Here is a 19,193-nt window from a genome sequence, read left to right on the forward strand (position 1 = left end):
TTTCTATTTGTGTAACAAACTTCACATCTAATTAAATGTAAAAATATACGTATTAAATTATTTCAAATTTTAGATAACAAATATTAAAATTAATTATTAATATAAAATTAAACTTTATGTAAAAATAATAATTAAAACTTTTATTATTTAATTTTTTATCTAGAGAGACTTTAGGCTTAGTCAAAAATTTTTATCAATTTATAACTTTTTTTTGTAAAAATAATTTAATTTTATAAATCTCTATACATGAATGCATAATCTATATTTTCATAACAAAGTGAACATAATTTTAAGAAATTTATATTCCAAAAATATTATTACTAATAAAAATAACCATAATTTTAAAAAATTTATATTTCCTAATATTATTAGGAATAAAAATACTAATTGCACGAGTTATTCGTATCAACCAAACGTGGTGGTAATAACAACAGAAAAGGGTTACCAGGAACACATAAAATACAAAACTACAAGAGAAATCGACATTTAAAAACAGAAATATTTGTTTCTGACAAGCACAGGTTTGTAATAGATGTTTAGCACATGTATTATAGCATTCTTGATTGACTTATCCCCACAACCACAACCTTATATTACATTATATATTCATTCATTCCATCGTGTTTTCACCCAAAAAGGAAAAAATCATTCAGCGTGCCAAAAGCTTCGCAAGCAATATATCATTTTGCATCACCTGGTCCACCAAAGAGGTAACCCAGAGAGGAGCCCCCGCCAGGGGCAGCATGGACCTTGGTCGAAGGTCGGTCCTGTGGTCAAATTAGATAGAACAAGATATCAATTACAAAAAGTTCCTCAAAAAATATAATCTAACCATGAGCAGAACAACCACTAGCAAGAAAACTCAAGCTGAGTAGAATTAGAAAGTTCATTAAGACAAAGTCGGATATATAGTTTTTATATATGTTGTTATTTCTCATCATCTTAATGCACTTTATCCCACTAAGCATAGTACATTTCACAAAACCAATTGTCATAACAAATACACTACAGTTTATATAAGCATACTTAAGGCTCAATCTTTTATTCTAAAGTGTGAACATATAGTGATCATGTGTAAGGTTAAAACTTGAAAGAACTTAAATAATCATTTTAATTTTCCTAATTTCATTTTCCATTATAGACGATGCTGCTTTTCTAAGAGTGTATGCTCAGCAGTCAGCAGTGGTAAACCAGCTTCAATCTATTATAGTGTACTTAACCTTCATGACTTGATGCATTAGAGCTTGAAAAAGATGCAATCAAGGTAAAGGAAGTACCGTGATGAAGTTGCCCGTATTCTGGCCATCTATAGAATTGCTATTGATACCAGCAGGCTTGTTTGGGTCTATTGTTATTTTAGGAGGTGCTGGCTTAGGAGGAGGCACATCATTTACGGTCTGTGCTTCAGGTTGGCTATTTTTTGGTGCTGGTTTCAGGGCCTCTCCCTCTCCACTACCAAAAAGATAACCTAATGAACTTTGCCCGCCGCCACTGCTAACTCCACGACCCATACTCTTCAACTGCTTTCCCGAAAGGGGGAAAAAACCAACCGATGAATACATGTGATTAACAAGATTACATATGTTAGAACACGAAGTCTAAGAGGATACGGAAGGAAGAAAATTAGCTGGGGTGTATAAATATTAAAACCACAGTTAATTGAGGTTGCTTTCATACTAGCTTACTTGAAAATTAACCAAGTCTCAAATAAATAGCTTCATTACCAGACTTTTTATGACACTACAATGATCGTCATCATTTTTGGCAAATAGGTTAATAGGTTAAATACATTACATACAATTAAAATGTCCGCGTATAAATCTCCCCCATTCCTTTGGAACAAATGTACCCAAGGGAATCAGCTTCTAAACGAACCACAAACAAAACAACAAACTTCACAGTACAAGCACAAGAATAAGCAAAACACAAAGAATTAAAATGAGATCACATCAATCTTAACCCTCAAAGCATAAACCCCATATATATACCCACACCTCCACAATGTATAATTCTATATTAAATTTAATAACAAGATAATAGTAAATAAATGTTAATAAAGGATCTGAACACGAGGGACGAATGAAGCACAGAGAAAAATCCCACATAAAAAAAAAAAAGCAGAGATCAAACGAAATTATAAAAATGGAGGGTTTTAGATCCTGAAGAGAAATGAAGAATTATCACAGAAACAGAGGGTATTTCTTCGATGAAAATTGAAGCAAGGAGAAACAAAACCCTAATTCTTACGAGAAAACGGGAAGAAAACAAAAAGAAAAAGAGAGAAAACAGAGCGAAAGAATTACCAGCGAAGCAGATCTGAGAGAGAAGAGAAGGCAAAGGGCCAACGGAAAGTGTTGAGACTTGAGATGTGTGCGTTATAAATAGGCGCTCACACACCAATAATTCTTAATTCATATTGTTCAAATCCTTTTTCCTCTTCTCTAACAATTAACAAAATAATAACCTAATATTGGAGTTAAGTTGTTGCCTTGTTAGGTTAGCTGTAAATTGCAGTGTGTTAGTACAAAATAAAAATATCATATAAACATTAAGTTATGTATTAGAATTTTCGTAAAATGTTTTGTGATAGTGTTATATCTACAAATATTTTTTTATAATCAAATTCAATTAAATTTGTACAAGCCTACGAGCTTAGCAAAAAAAAAAAAAAATACCCGTATTTATTATATAATTTTTTTATCTTTTTTAACATAAAAATTTTATTATAAAATTACATAATTTTCTATACATAATATAAAAATTGATATAAAACATATACATTCATAAATATAACACATTAACTTTTACACATAACGAAAGTACTTATTTGATATAACACTTTTTTTTTTCTGTTGTGCATCAAAATTTTTATATTCATTATCTCTACTAAACATATATAGACGAAAAAAGAAAAAGATGTGACGATGATAGTAGGTCAGTAGCAATGACAACGACGACAGGATAGAGCAATGACGACAGCATTAAAAAAAGAAGCGCGAAGAAAAAGAAGGAGGAAGAAGGGGCGGCAACAGTGACGACAACAATAGGAACAACAGTAATGACGATAACGTTGAAAAAGAAACATGATGAAGGAGGAGGGGGAGAATGAGGAGGGGAGACAGCAACGACAATGATGGCGGTGACAGCAACGACAAAACAACAATGTTGAAGAAGAAATGCATAGAAAAAAAATGAGGAATAAGAGAAGATAATAATAACAAAGGAGGAGGAAAGAAACAATGACAATAGCAGCGATAATGCATTGAAGACAAAAATAAAGGAGGAGGAGAAACAGGAAGAAGAAAAAAAACATCAATAACAACACTTACATATAAAAAACAAAAAGAAGCATTAAATACTTAAATAACTTGATTGAAGATTCAATTTAAAAAATATTGGACACCGAACTTTATAGATATAATTAGTTATTATCCTAAATATTAAACAAATATAAACAATTCATTAATTAATAATGTCATATAACAAAACTTCCATCAATTGGATATTTGAGTTTTTAAAATTTTTAAGATAATTGGATTAATTTTTTTTTTTTTACTAATAGATTAGATTAGATGTACTTCTAAAATAAATAAAAGAAGGTTGCAAGCTGTAGAGATGGCAAACGGGTCTAAATCTGTCGGACCGGCCCGTGTAACCCGCCTAAAAAGGCAGGTCGGGTTGAAAATTTGAGACCGCCAAATAGCAAAAGTCCGCCCAACCTGCACTGTAAGAACCGAAATTTTCACGAAAAATCGCATAAGTAGAATAGAATAATTTAATTGCCCGAAAAAGGTTCAAAAATATAAAAATTTTTTTTTAAAATATAAAAGTGAGATTTGGATTTAGTGGATTTTTTAAGTGGAAAAATATTCTCTTTTGAAAATTTTTGCCTAAAAACGCGTACTGATAGATTAGTCGGCAGTATCGGCTTAAGTCTGTCTAGTATTGCATGAGAAAGAATAAAACAATAGAAAATCTTAGAAAAGTTTTTGAAATAGCAAACTGGGCACTTATTCTAAAGGTTTTGATCCAAAGTCGGGCCAAACTAACCAAAAACGCTATGCGATTGGATCGAACCCAGGTTGGGCCCCATTCCAGCATATATAAAGCCTTAAATGAGTCAAGAAAGCTCATTTTCAGCACAAAGAGGAAAAAGGGGAGCTGGTTTTTGAGAGAAGAGAGGAAGAAGAAGAGCACTATTCATCTCCTCCTTCTTTTGGCCGTATCTTGAGCTATGGAGCTCCGATTGATGAGCCATTTGCGACCATACGAAGCTCTCGTCAAGCTCTTCATTTTTATCTAAACAAAGTGGTGAGAAATTCACTTTTTTCTTCCCAATTTTTCTGCCCTATGTCATTTTTAAAAATGGCTTTTTGGGCAGAGTTTCTTTGTGTTCTTATTGTTTAGGTGTAATCTAGCTTGGATGAGTAGTGAATTTTACACTAAAACTCGTTGGATATGGTAAGATATCACTAAATTTTTGTGTTTAGTTGAATGTCATAAACTCTAGCTTTGATTCTTGTTGTTTTTCATGATATAGAGTGTTCTTAGTGTTGGGTGAAGGCTTGAACGCTTGTAGTAAAGTCGTTTTATGTGTGGAGAATAATCGGCCAAGGTATAATTTCGATTTTCTTTATATAGTATATAATGTTTCGTGCAACTTAGGCTAGTGGCCTTCAAGATAGGTTTGAATAATGTGGTTGTATGATTGATTGTATATAAATGCCATGTTGATTGTGGTTTAGATAGAGGTTGTATGAGTTTGAATATGATGATAAGTATATATATGTTTGCAGATGATTATTATTGATGAGTATGATGCCTTGATGAGTTATAATGTTAGGTATTGATGTTAAAGATGATTGTTGATGATGATATGGATTATTGGTTGTTGTGGTTCTTGTTGAGAATGGATAATTGAGGAATTTTGGTATGAAGTTAGGAGGAATTGAAGTTAAAGGAGGGGAGTATTGAGAGGTTTTAATAGTTAGGTGATTGATAAATGTTTGGGGAGTGTCTATAATAATTTTGGGGTCGTTTTGAGTATGTTTGAGTTGGTTGGGTTTAGAAGTTTTGGAAAATTCGAGAATGGTCTCCTTTGGTAAAAATCTGTTTTTTGTGAACTTTGACGGATCATAATTTGAGCCTTAATTTTTTAAATTGGTTTAAAGTTGTTTTAAATTAAAGATGATTTAAAGAGATTTAAATTGATATAAAGTTTGAGAAAATGAAGTTTTGTAGAGGAAGTTATGAACGTTTAAAGTTTGGAGTCTAAAATTGAAATTTCTGTAACTTTACTTTTCTGGATTCTGATATACATGCGTACGCAAACACAAGCCTCATACCCGGATGGTGGCCTCTTTCCAGCACTTCTGCGTACGCGGCCCAAGTATGCGTACGTAAAATGTCCTAATTTTTGTGTATGCGTACGCGGACGTACCTTTTTCAACGTGTGCGTATGCACGATAAGGGTGTGCGTACGCACAACCCCTGTTTTGCTGAAAATGTGTTCTTCACTTTTAAGAGTTCTCTGACTTTCCAAACTTCTTTAATTTTTACTTAAGACTTGTGGATAGTAATTAGGCTCTAAGACTAGTATAGAGGAGTTTATATTTGGGATTAATAGATTTATATACTGGTTTTAGAAGGCGGTGACTTAGACTTGGTATGTCTGTTGGGTGTTTTCGTCTTGTTAACTAATGGAGAACTGGGTTGATGATGAACTTAATATATTGATGAAGGATTATGGTTAATGAAATGAGTATAAACGAAATTGTGCTATGAGCTGTGCCGTATTACTAAATTGTATGATTGGCAAGTCGCTATGCGCCTCAAAGACAAGGGCTATGACAGTCTCCCGCTTGTCTGAGATAGCAGTGCCGGTGTAGGGGTGATGAGCGGATAATTTATACGCTTTTTGGCATTGTTTTTAGTATGTTTTTAGTATGTTTTAGTTAGTTTTTATTATATTTTTATTAGTTTTTAGTTAAAATTCACTTTTCTGGACTTTACTATGAGTTTGTGTATTTTTCTGTGATTTCAGGTATTTTCTGGCTGAAATTGAGGGACCTGAGCAAAAATCTTATTCAGAGGCTGAAAAGGATTGCAGATGCTGTTGGATTCTGACCTCCCTGCACTTGAAGTGGATTTTTTGGAGCTACAGAAGCCTAATTAGCGCGCCCTCAACTGCTTTGGAAAGTAGACATCCTGGGCTTTCCAGCAATGTATAATAGTCCATACTTTGCCCGAAATTTGATGGCCCAAACCGGCGTTCCAAATCAGCTTCAAAACTGCCCGGCGTTAAACGCCGGAACTGGCACAAGAATGGGAGTTAAACGCCCAAACTGGTACCAAAGCTGGCGTTTAACTCCAAGAAAAGTCTCTACAGATGAAATCTTCAATGCTCAGCCCAAGCACACACCAAGTGGGCCCGGAAGTGGATTTTTATGTCATTTACTCATTTCTGTAAACCCTTGGCTACTAGTTCTCTACAAATAGGACCTTTTACTATTGTATTTGACATCTTTGGATCTTTGATCATCTTGAGATCTTTGAATCTTTTGATCACGTTTTGGGGGCTGGCCTCTGATGATTGGATTTTTGATGGTTTAGAATTTCACTAATAAAATCCCGTTGTAAAGTATAGTTTCTAAACCAAACAATAATCCTTTCATACAAAAAGTTGTTTGTCACTAGTACAAACCCCTAAAATTTATAAACCGAAGTATTCAAACCTCGGGTCGTTCTCCCTAGGAATTACAATAAAGTGTCTTGTTATTGATTATGAGTTATTTTAGGGTTTTGGATAAGAGGCATGAAAGTAAATGACAATGAAAATAAACTAACAACTAACAAAGCTCTTGGCAAGATGTGAGAACTAGAAATCCTATCCTAGTTACCTTTCTCAATTGTGATGAGAATTGTTCATTGCTACCACTTAGTTAACCTCTAACTATGGAGGGAAGTCAAGTGGATGAATCAATTTGATTCCTCAAGCCCTAATCATCTCCTAAAGGAATGACTAGCTTTAGAGATATTCAAATTAATTAGCAACTTCTAATTATCAATCAACAAAGGAATTAGATAACTCAAGAGTCACTAATTACTCTCCCTAGGCTAAGAGGAACAAAACCTACACTATATCTAGAAGAGACATTTCATCAAACACATAGAGTGCAATACAAGTAAACATTATTAAATGCAATAATTAAAGGAATTTACAACTACAAAAACAAGAGATCAATAATAGAAAAGCAATGAAGAACAATTATTATGAATTACCTCTTATTGAATTGAAAGAAAATGGAAGTAGCAATAGTAGATCTACAACAAAGTATAAGAGCAATATAAAGGAAATTACAACAAATGAGTGGAAGAATGATGAATGTAACAACAATGAATTGGAAAGTAGAAGTAGAAGGAAACTAAGATAAAAACCTAGATCTAAGAACTAAACCTAATCCTAATTCTAGAGAGAAGTGAGAACTTCTCTCTCTAAAACTCTAAACTCATCCTAAGTATATTCTCTATTAGACTTAGATGATTGATTCATTGATTCATGCCTTCCCCTTAATCCTTCATCCTTTTATTCATTTCCCTTAGCAATTGGCACCAAAAATGGGTTCAGAAACCCTCTCAAGTCGCCAGGCACGTGTTGCATTAATGAGGTCATGTGCTGTCATCGACGCGTGCGCGCACGGTACGCGTGCGCGTCCCTGGCTTGTTTCGCAATGTGCGCGCGAGCGCCTTGTGCGCGTGCGCGTGCATGGCCTAGATCAATTCTTTGGCTTTTTGTGCTTCTCTCCACTTGCATGCTTTCTTCCTTGCTCCCTTGATTCATGCCTAACCTATTTCATCTTGAGATTACTAGCAAACACATCAAGGCATCTTATGGAATCAAAGAGGAACTAGAATTCGTCAAAATAAGGCTTAAAAAGCATGTTTTTACAATTAAGCACAAATACGGGAGAGATTACAAAACCATGCCAATTCATAGGTTAAATGCGAGAAAAGATTATCAAAATACTCTAAATTCAATACAAGATGAACCCTAAAAATGGGGTTTATCAACCTCCCCACACTTAAACCTTAGCATATCCTCATGCTAAAATAAGAAGGAACTAAGGGGTATGACATTTATTGAATGCAACTAAACTATATGAATCCTATCTAAATACAATTATCTAAGCAAATGGAAATGCTTAGTTCAAACAAGTCAATTCCCAAGAGAGCATGTGTAAGCACAAGAGCTAGGCAATAGGAATTAAGTCCAAACCACAATTGTATTGAATTATCAAAAAGAGTTCAAGCTTGCAAGAATATAGATAATATGGGTGAACACATGTGATTGAACTTTTGAACCCTCACCGGATGTGTATCCGCTCTATTCACTCAAGTGTTTAAGGGTTAATCCACTCAATTCTCTTCTAATCATGTTTTCCAAAATTTGATTTTCTTCTAACAATCAACACTTATTTAATGCATGCATACATTCATCATGAGTTCTTTCATTTAGGTTGTAATGGGGTTAGGGTCAAGATAAGATCATTTATGGTTAAGTGGCTAGGATTTGAATTTTTGATTAGCATAGACTCTCCCACCTAACTATATAATGACCTATACAAGTTCAAACTATTCTAACTACCCATTCTTCACTTTTGTTCTTACATATTCATGCATTCTATTTTTTTAGTTCATAACACTTATGCATTGATTCCTTTTTATTGAACTTCACCTTGGGGCATTTTGTCCCCTTTTTAATATTTTTCTTCCTCTTTCTTTCTTTTTCTATTATTATATTTTTTTCTTTTTCTATTCTTTTGTTTTTCTCATTTTCACTTTTATTTCTTTTTTTTTTTTTCATTTTTTCCTTTTTTTTTCTTCCAAACTATACACAAGAGCATCAATGCATAAGGTCTCTACATTTAATCAATACGTGAGTATGTACCCAATTCCTAAACATGAAAGTGTACTACCCTTTTTATCCCATCCAATGTTCCCAAGCCTCACCAACTTTGAATAATAAACACTCTCACTAGCCTAGGCTAATCAAAGATCCAAACAAGGACTTTTCATTGGTTTTCCGCCTTGGGCTTGTAATGTGCTAAAATGAGAATAAGTTGGTTAATCGTAGGCTCAAATTGGCTAACAAAGGAATATAAAAGGGTTGGCTATTTGGATAAGTGAGCTAATGAAATGATGGCCTCAATCATATAAATGCATAAATACAAGAAATAAATGGACATATAGAATCAAGCAAATCAAGGATCATAATCATAGAAAGAGAACAATTTCACACAAGAATGGAAGATAAGTGGTTATAAAATGTAACCACATCAATAGGCTCAAGTCTCACAAGCTTGTGCTCTTAGTTCAATACATGCTTCACAAAGTATGAAATTCAAGCAAGTTTCACCAAAAATTTTCTTTCAATCAATTGGGTTAATGCCCTATATTTAAACTTCTTGAAAAATCTCAATGTTTGACTAAGCATTGTTGTGATTGAAAAATCCAAAAATTTCCTTAGTTTACCCTTTCCTTTTGCTTAAAACCAATTTCTTATGCAAAAAGGGTGACTAAGTTTTTGCAATTCAAAGTATGATTTCTAAAGAAAGATATGCAAAAATGTATAAAGAAAAAATCCAACTAAAAGTATGAAATCTAAAGATATCCACAAGCATCAAAAGCATCAAAATATCTAAAATCCAAAATAAGCAGTAAAGGTGTCCAAAACAAACTCAAAAATGCATCAAAATATATACCATAGGTATGCAAAGTAAGATAATTATGAGAGTAGCCGAAAAGTTCACCGGTACCCAAATAATGCTACCGGTGCCCTCCCCACACTTAAGATCAAGCATCATCCTCGATGCTAAACTGGAGGATCAGTGGGAGGTACAACGGTAGGCTCTGGCTCTGGCTGTGGCTGTGGGACCGGCTCCGCATGAGTCGGAGCTGTCTCTGTGGTGTCTGGGGCATCTGGAGGAGCAGCCTGCTGAGTCGGTGCCTCCGCATCCTCCTCCTGATGATCCTGCTCATCGGAGGCCGGAGAATCGGGAAGCGGAGGTAACTCAGCACCCAGAGAAATAAGCGCCTGGTCCATCCGATCTAATCGGCGTCTGACATGGAGTCTCTCTCGCTCTAAAAACCGGAATAGACGCTGGACCAGTAAGTAGGTGGGCTCAGGTGCTGCAGGTGGAACTGTCGATGATGAGGGGGCTGCTGTAGTAGAGTAAGATGGTGCTGCTGTAGGGGCTGACTGTCCGGCTGTCCCTACTACCGCTCTAGCCCTAGAACGGCGTCTAGCTGGCGGCCTCTCGTGTACCCAACCACCCCAAGGAATAGTAATCTCTCTGTCATCTGCATCAGGCGGTGGTGGTAACACATCGTCATCTGACCAAGGGACCTCGGCTAGGGTAGCCATACTCGTGATCAAAGTAGGAAATGGAAGTAGGCCACGAATATGCGCCCGCCACATGCACTGCCGGATGAGCCGAGGAAAATAGACATCCTTCCCCTCCATGACACACCCAATTAGCAGAAGCATCTCCATGGGGATCTCAGAGAAGTAAGTGGTAGGCAAGACGTAGTGGGCAAAGATCATCTGCCAAGTCCTGGCCTCTCTAGTCAAGTGAGCGAATAGCATCCCCTTAGGCTTGGTATTGTTTGCATCCATAACCCATGTGGCATCTGGTAACCCAATGACGCTCCTAAGTGCCTCGTAATCAAAAGTCATGCTGTGTATGGCCAACTCGGCCTGCTGATGGGCGCAAGTGCTATCAGGAATATGGCGGCACTGCAAAGCCTCCTCTATGGCCGTCTCAGTGATCATGATCTCTCGACCCCTCAACTGAACCGAATCCAAAGTCAGACGGAAGAAGTTGGAGTAAAATTCCTTCACCTAAGATATGTTGATATCCCCCAAATCTCGGTCAACAAAGTCTATACCCAACTCAAGGATCCGACTAGTAATGGACCGTCGGACATCATTGGGGAGAACAAGCTTCTTCTCGGTGTTCAGTTTTGTTGTCCGATACTTGGAAAGTCGAAGCTCACAGTAGAGATTGGGGAACTTAGTCGGGTCAGTAGAAGGTAACAGCTGATTTTCCTTTTCTTTGTCATTTAGAGGATTCTTAGCATAATTCTTGTAGATGGAGGGAATAGAGGGTGTAGAGTGCTTTCTTTTCTTGGAAGAGGTGGCTATAGCCTTTCCTTTATCCGACATTCTGAAAAAGAAATATAATGGAATGTAAGCAATAAAGCATGTAGCACAAAGCAAAGAAAGCATATTCAAGATGTAGAATGGATGACAAGCAAAATGATGTGAATGGAACTTGAAATACGGCCAACAAATAAGAACAGAAAACACAGCCATATCCCAAAATTCAATGCTCACTAAATGACCAAAATTCATAAGGAATAAGCATGTTCATCATCAATACTCAAAAGAACGGTTAAAAGAGTTAAAATGCAAACTTGGAAGAAACGGAAGTAGTGAGTTAGAGAAAAAAAAAGAAAAGAAATGGGGTTAAAAAAAAATAGGAGCATGATGAGAAATGAACATTTCAAGCATACAAATCATGGTCACAACATATCATGCAAATCCCGGAAGCGAAAATAACGACAGGTAGCCCAAATTCGTAATAGAGAGCAAAATGAAATTAAAATTTTCGAAAATTGGGCAGCATTTCGGCTTAAAATTGGACGTTCCCGGATTGCAAAATGGCACAAACAATCATGATTACAATATCATTTATTCAAAGCAACAACAAGATAGCCTCCAGGCAACACAGAATGCACACAGAGCAACTCAAATGTGGCACTTATCAAACAAATGAACAAGTAGAAAATAAACACAAACGGAGCACTTATCAGGCCTAGAATCCTCTATCCAGCCCTAGCTACCTAACAGCAGATATTTCTATCTAATCCTATCATGCAAAACTCAAATTCTAACTAAGTAACAGAAAATGTCAAGAACTAACAAAATTGAACGGTGAAGAACAAACAGAGTATGAACAGGAACCTGGGAGCGGGAGAAAAACTGTGGAGGAAAGAAGAATTGGGATTGGTGGGCAGCAGAGGCGCGCCGCCGTGGACGGTGGCCGAGAAGATGGCCGGCTGCGGTGGTGTGACCGGGAGGAAGAGGGGAGAGTGAAGGCAGGGTAAGCAGACGAGAGAGAGAGAACAAGCAGAGTTGAGGTTGGCGGCCGCGGGGTGGCAGCGACGGTGGTTGCTGCGGCGGTTGGGGGTAAACTGGATGAGTGAGAGGGTGAGAGAGAGAGAGAGAGAGAGAGAGAGAGAGAGGTCAGGTGGTGATAAGAGAGGAAGAGCGGATGGCCGTCCGGTGGTGGCTGCCGGTGGAGCAACAGCGGCGGCCGAAGTGGGAAGAAGAAGAAGAATGGAGATTGAGGAAGAAGAAAGGGGTGCGCGGCTGCACGACACTCTTCGCGTGTTAGAGTTATCCCCTTTTTTTGGATCGACGCGGGCGCGCACCTTGCTCGTCTGTGTACATTGAGAAAATAGGGATCCACGCGTGAGCGTACAGTGCGCTCTAGCGTGGATTGGTAGATTTATGCACGGGCACGTGCGCGTACAGTGCGCGCACGCGTACATGGAGGTTGGGCCCGAGGCTTAGAGTGGGCTTGATGCACGCCCAACTCTCGGGGCTGAGGCCTAAAGTGGCGGCAGCACGTAAGGGCGTGCGCGCGTACAGCGCGCGTCTGCGCACATTGGTAATTTGTGATAAGGCGCGCTAGCGCGATGCGTGCGCGCGCGTCCGTTCTTCCTTGGGCATATGGGCGCGCACGTGGCAAGTGCGCGTCCGCGCGAATCGAGTTGGGCCAGGGGCTTAAAGTTGGCTCAGAGCCGGCTCAACTCTCTGGGGCTTGGCTCAAAAAAACTTGCAGCAGCAGATCGACGCGGACACGGTAGGTGCGCGTCCGCGTAAACTTCCATGTTCTCATAATCTGCGCGCACGCACGTAGTGCGCATCCGCGTGGGTCATGTTGGGCTCGGGGCATAATGTTTGTCCAAGAGAGGCCCAACTCTCGGGTACATTGGTGATGTTGTATCAGCTTAGGGACGCGTGCGCATACATGGTGCGCGCGCGTCCACCCTTTTTTTTTATGAGAGAAATATGCTGAGGTGCTCCCCATACTATTCACAACTCTTTATGCATCTACTTACTAAACACAAGAATGCAATTCTCAAAAATGCAATATGATATTATGCATCTACTACTAAACACAACATACACGTGACTAAGCTAACAATTGAGTTGTACAAACAAATTTATGTGAAAAATCTACCTACAGTGGTAACTCAAGTCACTTATTAAGCAGATTTAAAAGAGAGTGGAAAGAGTTTACCATGGTGGGGTGTCTCCCACCTAGCACTTTTAGTTTAAGTCCTTAAGTTGGACATTTTGAGATGCTTGTTGTCATGGTGGCTTATGTTTGTGCTCATCCTTGAATTTCCAAGGATCCATGCTTCTCAATTGGTTGACAGAATTTCCAACCATCTTCATCAAGCTCGGGCAAAGTTCTACCCAAGATATGAGTTCCCCTAGTTGGTCTTCACAAAGCGAGCCGGGATCCCATATCTTATCTTCACACCCGTCCGTTAGTTTTGTTTCATGATTTTGTCGGATGGGTGGTTGACATAAGGGTGATTGACACATAGAATTCTCTTTATTCCGCCAATGCTTCCTTCTAAGCCCATATATGGTAATTTTCGTACCATCCTCATTCATACACCGTAGAGTCTTGGCCTTTATGATTTTTATACCGAAATTCCAACCACTACACAACTCTTTCTTATTCTTAATTCCACAAAGAGCTCTAAGTTGACCATCATTTTCAATTAAACCATATTCAAGTGAGACAGTAAAGCTTAGGGATGAGAGTTTTACCCACTTGAAAGTTGATTTCGGGAGGGGGACCTCCCCACACTTAGACAATGCAAGGTCTACTTCTTTAGGCTCTTCTTTGGTTGTTTCCACCTCTTTACAAACTTCTTTGATTTCAACCTTATCCCCTTTTTCGCTTGGCTTGGTGTTGTCTTCAAGAACTTCATCTTGGCCAATGGGAGGTGATTCAATTTGGGATAGGAATTCATGGATAGATAAATCCATCTCTCGATCAACCTCTTCATATTCTTCAATTTCAATATACACCATGCCATTTCCGTCTTCCTTGGGAGGTTGTGCACACTCTTTTATAATTTTAACTTCATATCCAAGGGGAGAGGGTTCCATTGTAGAGAGAAACTCATCCATGATTGAATCCATCTCTTGATAGGCTTCTTCCAAATCTCCAACGATGGTATGCCTTGGAGGTTGCGCACCCTCCTTAACATCAATATCAAGCTTCTTGGAAGAGTGCTCCATGATGCTACATTCCCATGGACTTCCAACATCTCCCAAATCTTCAACCACTTCTTCCTTTTTTTTCAATGATCATTGGCTCCTCCAATTGTTCCAACGTAAAACTTGGTTTCTCCTTCTCTACCGTGTTGCCCGATTTCTCCTTCATACTTTGCTCTTCTATTGACTTTTCAAATGTCGTCATGGAAGTACCTTGAGTATTCAAACATTGGTGGGCTAAAGTGTGCACCACCTTGGTCAAATTGGTCACAAACTCAAGTGTATCCCGCTTCATGGCTTCTTGTCCTTGGAGTAACAAAGTGAGAGGGTCGTCTATTAGAGCTTGGGGTGAGTAGGAGGGTTCATTATTTTGGGAGGATGGTTTATGGTAGGAAGGTGGTTCTTCTTGGTGAGATTGTGGAGGTGGTGTGCATCGAGGTGGTTCTTGGTAGTAGTAATCTTAGAATTTTGGTTCCATGTATGGCTCATATGGTTCAAAAGTTGGATGGTGTGGTGAATATGGATTGGGTTCATATGGGAGCGTTTGGTGAAAATAGGCTTGTGAGCATGGTTGAGAGTTATGTTGAGGATATGGTTCATAGGCATATGGTGGTGGTTCTTGAAGGTCACAAGGTGATTCACCATAGCCATTGGATTGATATGCACCATAGAATGGCTCTTCTTCATAGTGCATTGGTGGAGGTTGTTGCCATGAAGATTGATCATATGCGTATGGCTCCTTCCACCTTTGATTGTCCCATCCTTGATACACATCTTCATTATAGTCCTCATTACCTACAACATAATTGTAATCACACTCATAGCCAAAGTGAGAATTCATGATAGCAAGAGGAAAATGAAAACAAAATCAAATAAGAAGCAAGAAAATTAAATCCTAAAACTAGTAAGAGCTAACAAAAGCAAACATATTCACACTATTCACATCTATACAATAACCAATAACATAACACCATTGCAATTCCCCGGCAACGGCGCCATTTTGATAATTGGTTTATCAGCCTCACGGCCATGCCTAGACCTTGTTCTTATGTATTTTCAACGGTGGAGTTTCTACACCACATAAATTAAGGTGTGGAGCTCTGCTGTACCTCGAGTATTAATGCAATTACTATTGTTCTTCTATTCAATTCAGCTTGTTCTTGTTCTAAGATATCACTTGTTCCTCAACTTGATGAATGTGATGATCTGTGACACTCATCATCATTCTCACCTATGAATGTGTGCCTGACAACCACCTCCGTTCTACCTTAGATTGAGTGGATATCTCTTGGATCCCTTAATCAGAAACTTCGTGGTATAAGCTAGAATTGATGGCGGCATTTAAGAGAATCCGGAAGGTCTAAACCTTGTCTGTGGTATTCTGAGTAGGATTCAAGGATTGAATGACTATGACGAGCTTCAAACTCCTGAAGGCTGGGCGTTAGTGACAGATGCAAAAGAATCACTGGATTCTATTCCAACCTGATTGAGAACCGACAGATGATTAGCCGTGCTGTGACAGAGCGCGTTGAACATTTTCACTGAGAGGACGGGACTGTAGCCACTGACAACGATGTGCCCAACATACAGCTTGCCATGGAAAGGAGTAAGAAGGATTGGATAAAGACAGTAGGAAAGCAGAGAGACGGAAGGGACAAAGCATCTCCATACGCTTATCTGAAATTCTCACCAATGAATTACATAAGTATCTCTATCTTTATTTTATGCTTTATTCATAAATCATCCATAACCATTTGAATCTGCCTGACTGAGATTTACAAGATGACCATAGCTTGCTTCATACCAACAATCTCCGTGGGATCGACCCTTACTCGTGTAAGGTTTATTACTTGGACGACCCAGTGTACTTGCTGGTTAGTTGTGCAAAGTTGTGATAAAGAGTTGAGATTTCAATTGAGCTTACCATGTTGATGGCGCCATTGATGATCACAATTTCGTGCACTAAGTTTTTGGCGCCGTTGCCGAGGAATTAAATGTCCTAACTACAATTTCGCATTTGTTCCCTGCAATAAGTTTTGATCCGGCAACAACACCAAGTTTTTGGCGCCGTTGCCGAGGATTGTTTGAGTTTGGACAACTGACGGTTCATCTTGTTGCTTAGATTAGGTATTTTTCTTCAGAGTTCTTAAGAATGAATTCTAGTGTTTCAAGGTGATGTTCTTATCATCACCAAAGCTGATTGATTCCCATCAATTTAGTTCTTGAATGTAATGTCCTGCTGAAGCTTGGCTAGCCATGTCTAATTTCTTTAGACTGAAGCTTTAGACTAACATTGCATGATTCTTGGAATTCTCATTAAGAATTTTGATATCCTTATTTTCTTTTAATTTTCAAAAAATCCAAAAAAATTATAAAATCTTAAAATCAAAAATATTTTATGTTTTTTTTGTTAAGTCTAGTGTCTCATTTTAAGTTTGGTGTCAATTGCATGTTTCTTTTCTTCTTGCATTTTTCGAATTCATTCATGTGTCTTCATTAATATTCAAGTTGTTCTTGATGATTTCCTTGCTCTGATCTTTAAATTCTCTTGTCTTGAGTGTTTTGTTGTGTCTCATATGCATTCTCAATTTGTTAGTGTCAGTAGTATACAAACTTCTAAGTTTGGTGTCTTGCATGCATTGTTATTTGATTTTAGTTGCATTTTGATTATTCCTCATTATTAAAAATCCAAAAAATTTTTAATTTGTGTCTTTTCAAGTCAATAATACAGAGAATTGAAGATTCAGAACATACAGCAGAGGAATTACACAGAAAAAGGCTGGGCGTTCAAAACGCCCAGTGAGGAAGGAAAACTGGCGTTTAACGCCCAAAAAGGTAGTGTTTTGGGCGTTAAACGCCAGAATGGATACCATTCTGGGCGTTTAACGCCAGGATGGCAGAAGAGGGAAGATTTTGTTTTTAACTCAAATTTTTTTTCAAGTTTTCAAAATTTTTCAAAATCAAATCTTTTTTTCAAATCATATCTTTTCAATCATAATCAATTTCTTTCTTTTTCAAAAATACTTGCTATCAATTAATGATTTGATTCAACATTTCAAGTATGTTGCCTTTTCTGTTGAGAAAGGTTTAATGTTTGAATCATATCTTTCTTGTTAGGCAGGTTATTAATTTTTAAAATCAAATCTTTTTAAATTATTTTTCAAATCATATCTTCTCAATCACATCTTTTTAAAACCATAACTTTTCAATCATATCTTCTTAATCGCATCTTTTTCAAAATAGTTTTCAATCATATCTTTTTGATTTCTAATTTCAAAATCTTTTTCAAAAATCACTTGATTTCTTTTCCACTCTTAGTTTTCGAAAATCAATTAGTATTTTTCAAAATGTTTTTAAAATCTTTTTAATTTATTTTCGAAAATTTCTTCCCCTCTTCTCACATCCTTCTATTTATGGACTAACACTCCTCCTCAATGCACAATTCGAACTCTATCTCTCTTGATAAGTTCGAATTCTTCTACCTCTTCCTTCTATTTTTCTTTTCCTCTGACACCTCAAGGAATCTCTATACTGTGACATAGAGGATTCCATATTTTCTTGTTCTCTTCTCTTTATATGAGCAGGAGCAAAGACAAAAGCATTCTTGTTGAGGCTGACCCTAAACCTGAAAGGACCTTGAAGCGAAAGCTAAGAGAAGCTAAGGCACAACTCTCTGTAGAGGACCTAACAGAAATCTTCAAAGAAGAAGAACCCATGGCAGCCGAAAACAACAACAATGCCAACAATGCCAGGAAGGTGCTGGGTGACTTTACTGCAGCTACTCCCGACTTATATGGGAGAAGCATCTCTATCCCTGCCATTGGAGCAAACAGCTTTGAGCTTAAGCCTCAATTAGTTTCTCTAATGCAACAGAATTGCAAGTTCCATGGACTTCCATTGGAAGATCCTCATCAGTTTTTAGCTGAATTCTTGCAAATCTGTGACACTGTCAAGACTAATGGGGTTGACCCTGAGGTCTACAGACTTATGCTATTCCCTTTTGTTGTAAGAGACAGAGCTAGGATATGGTTGGACTCACAACCTAAAGAAAGCCTGAACTCTTGGGAAAAGCTAGTCAATGCCTTCTTGGCAAAGTTCTTTCCACCTCAAAAATTGAGTAAGCTTAGAGTGGAAGTCCAAACCTTCAGACAGAAGGAAGGTGAATCCCTCTATGAAGCTTGGGAAAGATACAAACAATTGATCAGAAAGTGTCCTTCTGACATGCTTTCTGAATGGAGCATCATAGGTATCTTCTATGATGGTCTGTCTGAACTGTCCAAGATGTCATTGGATAGCTCTGCTGGAGGATCTCTTCATCTGAAGAAGACGCCTACAGAAGCTCAAGAACTCATTGAAATGGTTGCAAATAACCAATTCATGTACACTTCTGAAAGGAATCCTGTGAACAATGGGACCAATCAGAAGAAAGGAGTTCTTGAGATTGATACTCTGAATGCCATATTGGCTCAGAACAAAATATTGACTCAGCAAGTTAATTTGATTTCTCAAAGTCTGTCTGGAATGCAAAATACACCAGGCAGTACTAAGGATGCTTCATCTGAAGAAGAAGCTTATGATCCCGAGAACCCTTCAATGGAAGAGGTGAATTACATAGGAGAACCCTATGGAAACACCTATAATTCTTCATGGAGAAATCATCCAAATCTCTCATGGAAGGATCAACAGAGACCTCAACAAGGTTTCAACAACAATAATGGTGGAAGAAACAGGTTTAGCAATAGCAAGCCTTTTCCATCATCTTCTCAGCAACAGACAGAGAATTCTAAGCAGAACCACTCTGACTTAGCAACCATGGTCTCTGATCTAA

At 37.8% G+C, this 19,193-nt stretch overlaps 1 protein-coding gene and 1 non-coding gene across 2 annotated transcripts; both read right to left on the reverse strand.

Annotated features, from left to right (window-relative positions):
* Positions 1 to 460: 460 nt before the first annotated feature.
* LOC130979535 (protein SPIRAL1-like 1) lies at positions 461 to 2,514 on the reverse strand. Its single transcript, XM_057902995.1, has 3 exons — positions 2,304 to 2,514; positions 1,278 to 1,520; positions 461 to 767 (listed from the first exon to the last, which is right to left on the reverse strand). The coding sequence occupies exons 2-3, from the start codon at positions 1,509 to 1,511 to the stop codon at positions 681 to 683; spliced, it is 321 nt and encodes a 106-aa protein (XP_057758978.1). The 5' UTR covers positions 1,512 to 1,520; positions 2,304 to 2,514; the 3' UTR covers positions 461 to 680.
* A 15,970-nt stretch (positions 2,515 to 18,484) lies between these two features.
* LOC130983850 (small nucleolar RNA R71) lies at positions 18,485 to 18,592 on the reverse strand. Its single transcript, XR_009087822.1, has one exon. It is a non-coding gene; the product is annotated as a small nucleolar RNA R71 (small nucleolar RNA).
* Between the last annotated feature and the right edge of the window lie 601 nt (positions 18,593 to 19,193).

This window comes from Arachis stenosperma, chromosome 5 (genome assembly GCF_014773155.1).
Source record: "Arachis stenosperma cultivar V10309 chromosome 5, arast.V10309.gnm1.PFL2, whole genome shotgun sequence".
Taxonomy (NCBI): domain Eukaryota; kingdom Viridiplantae; phylum Streptophyta; class Magnoliopsida; order Fabales; family Fabaceae; genus Arachis; species Arachis stenosperma.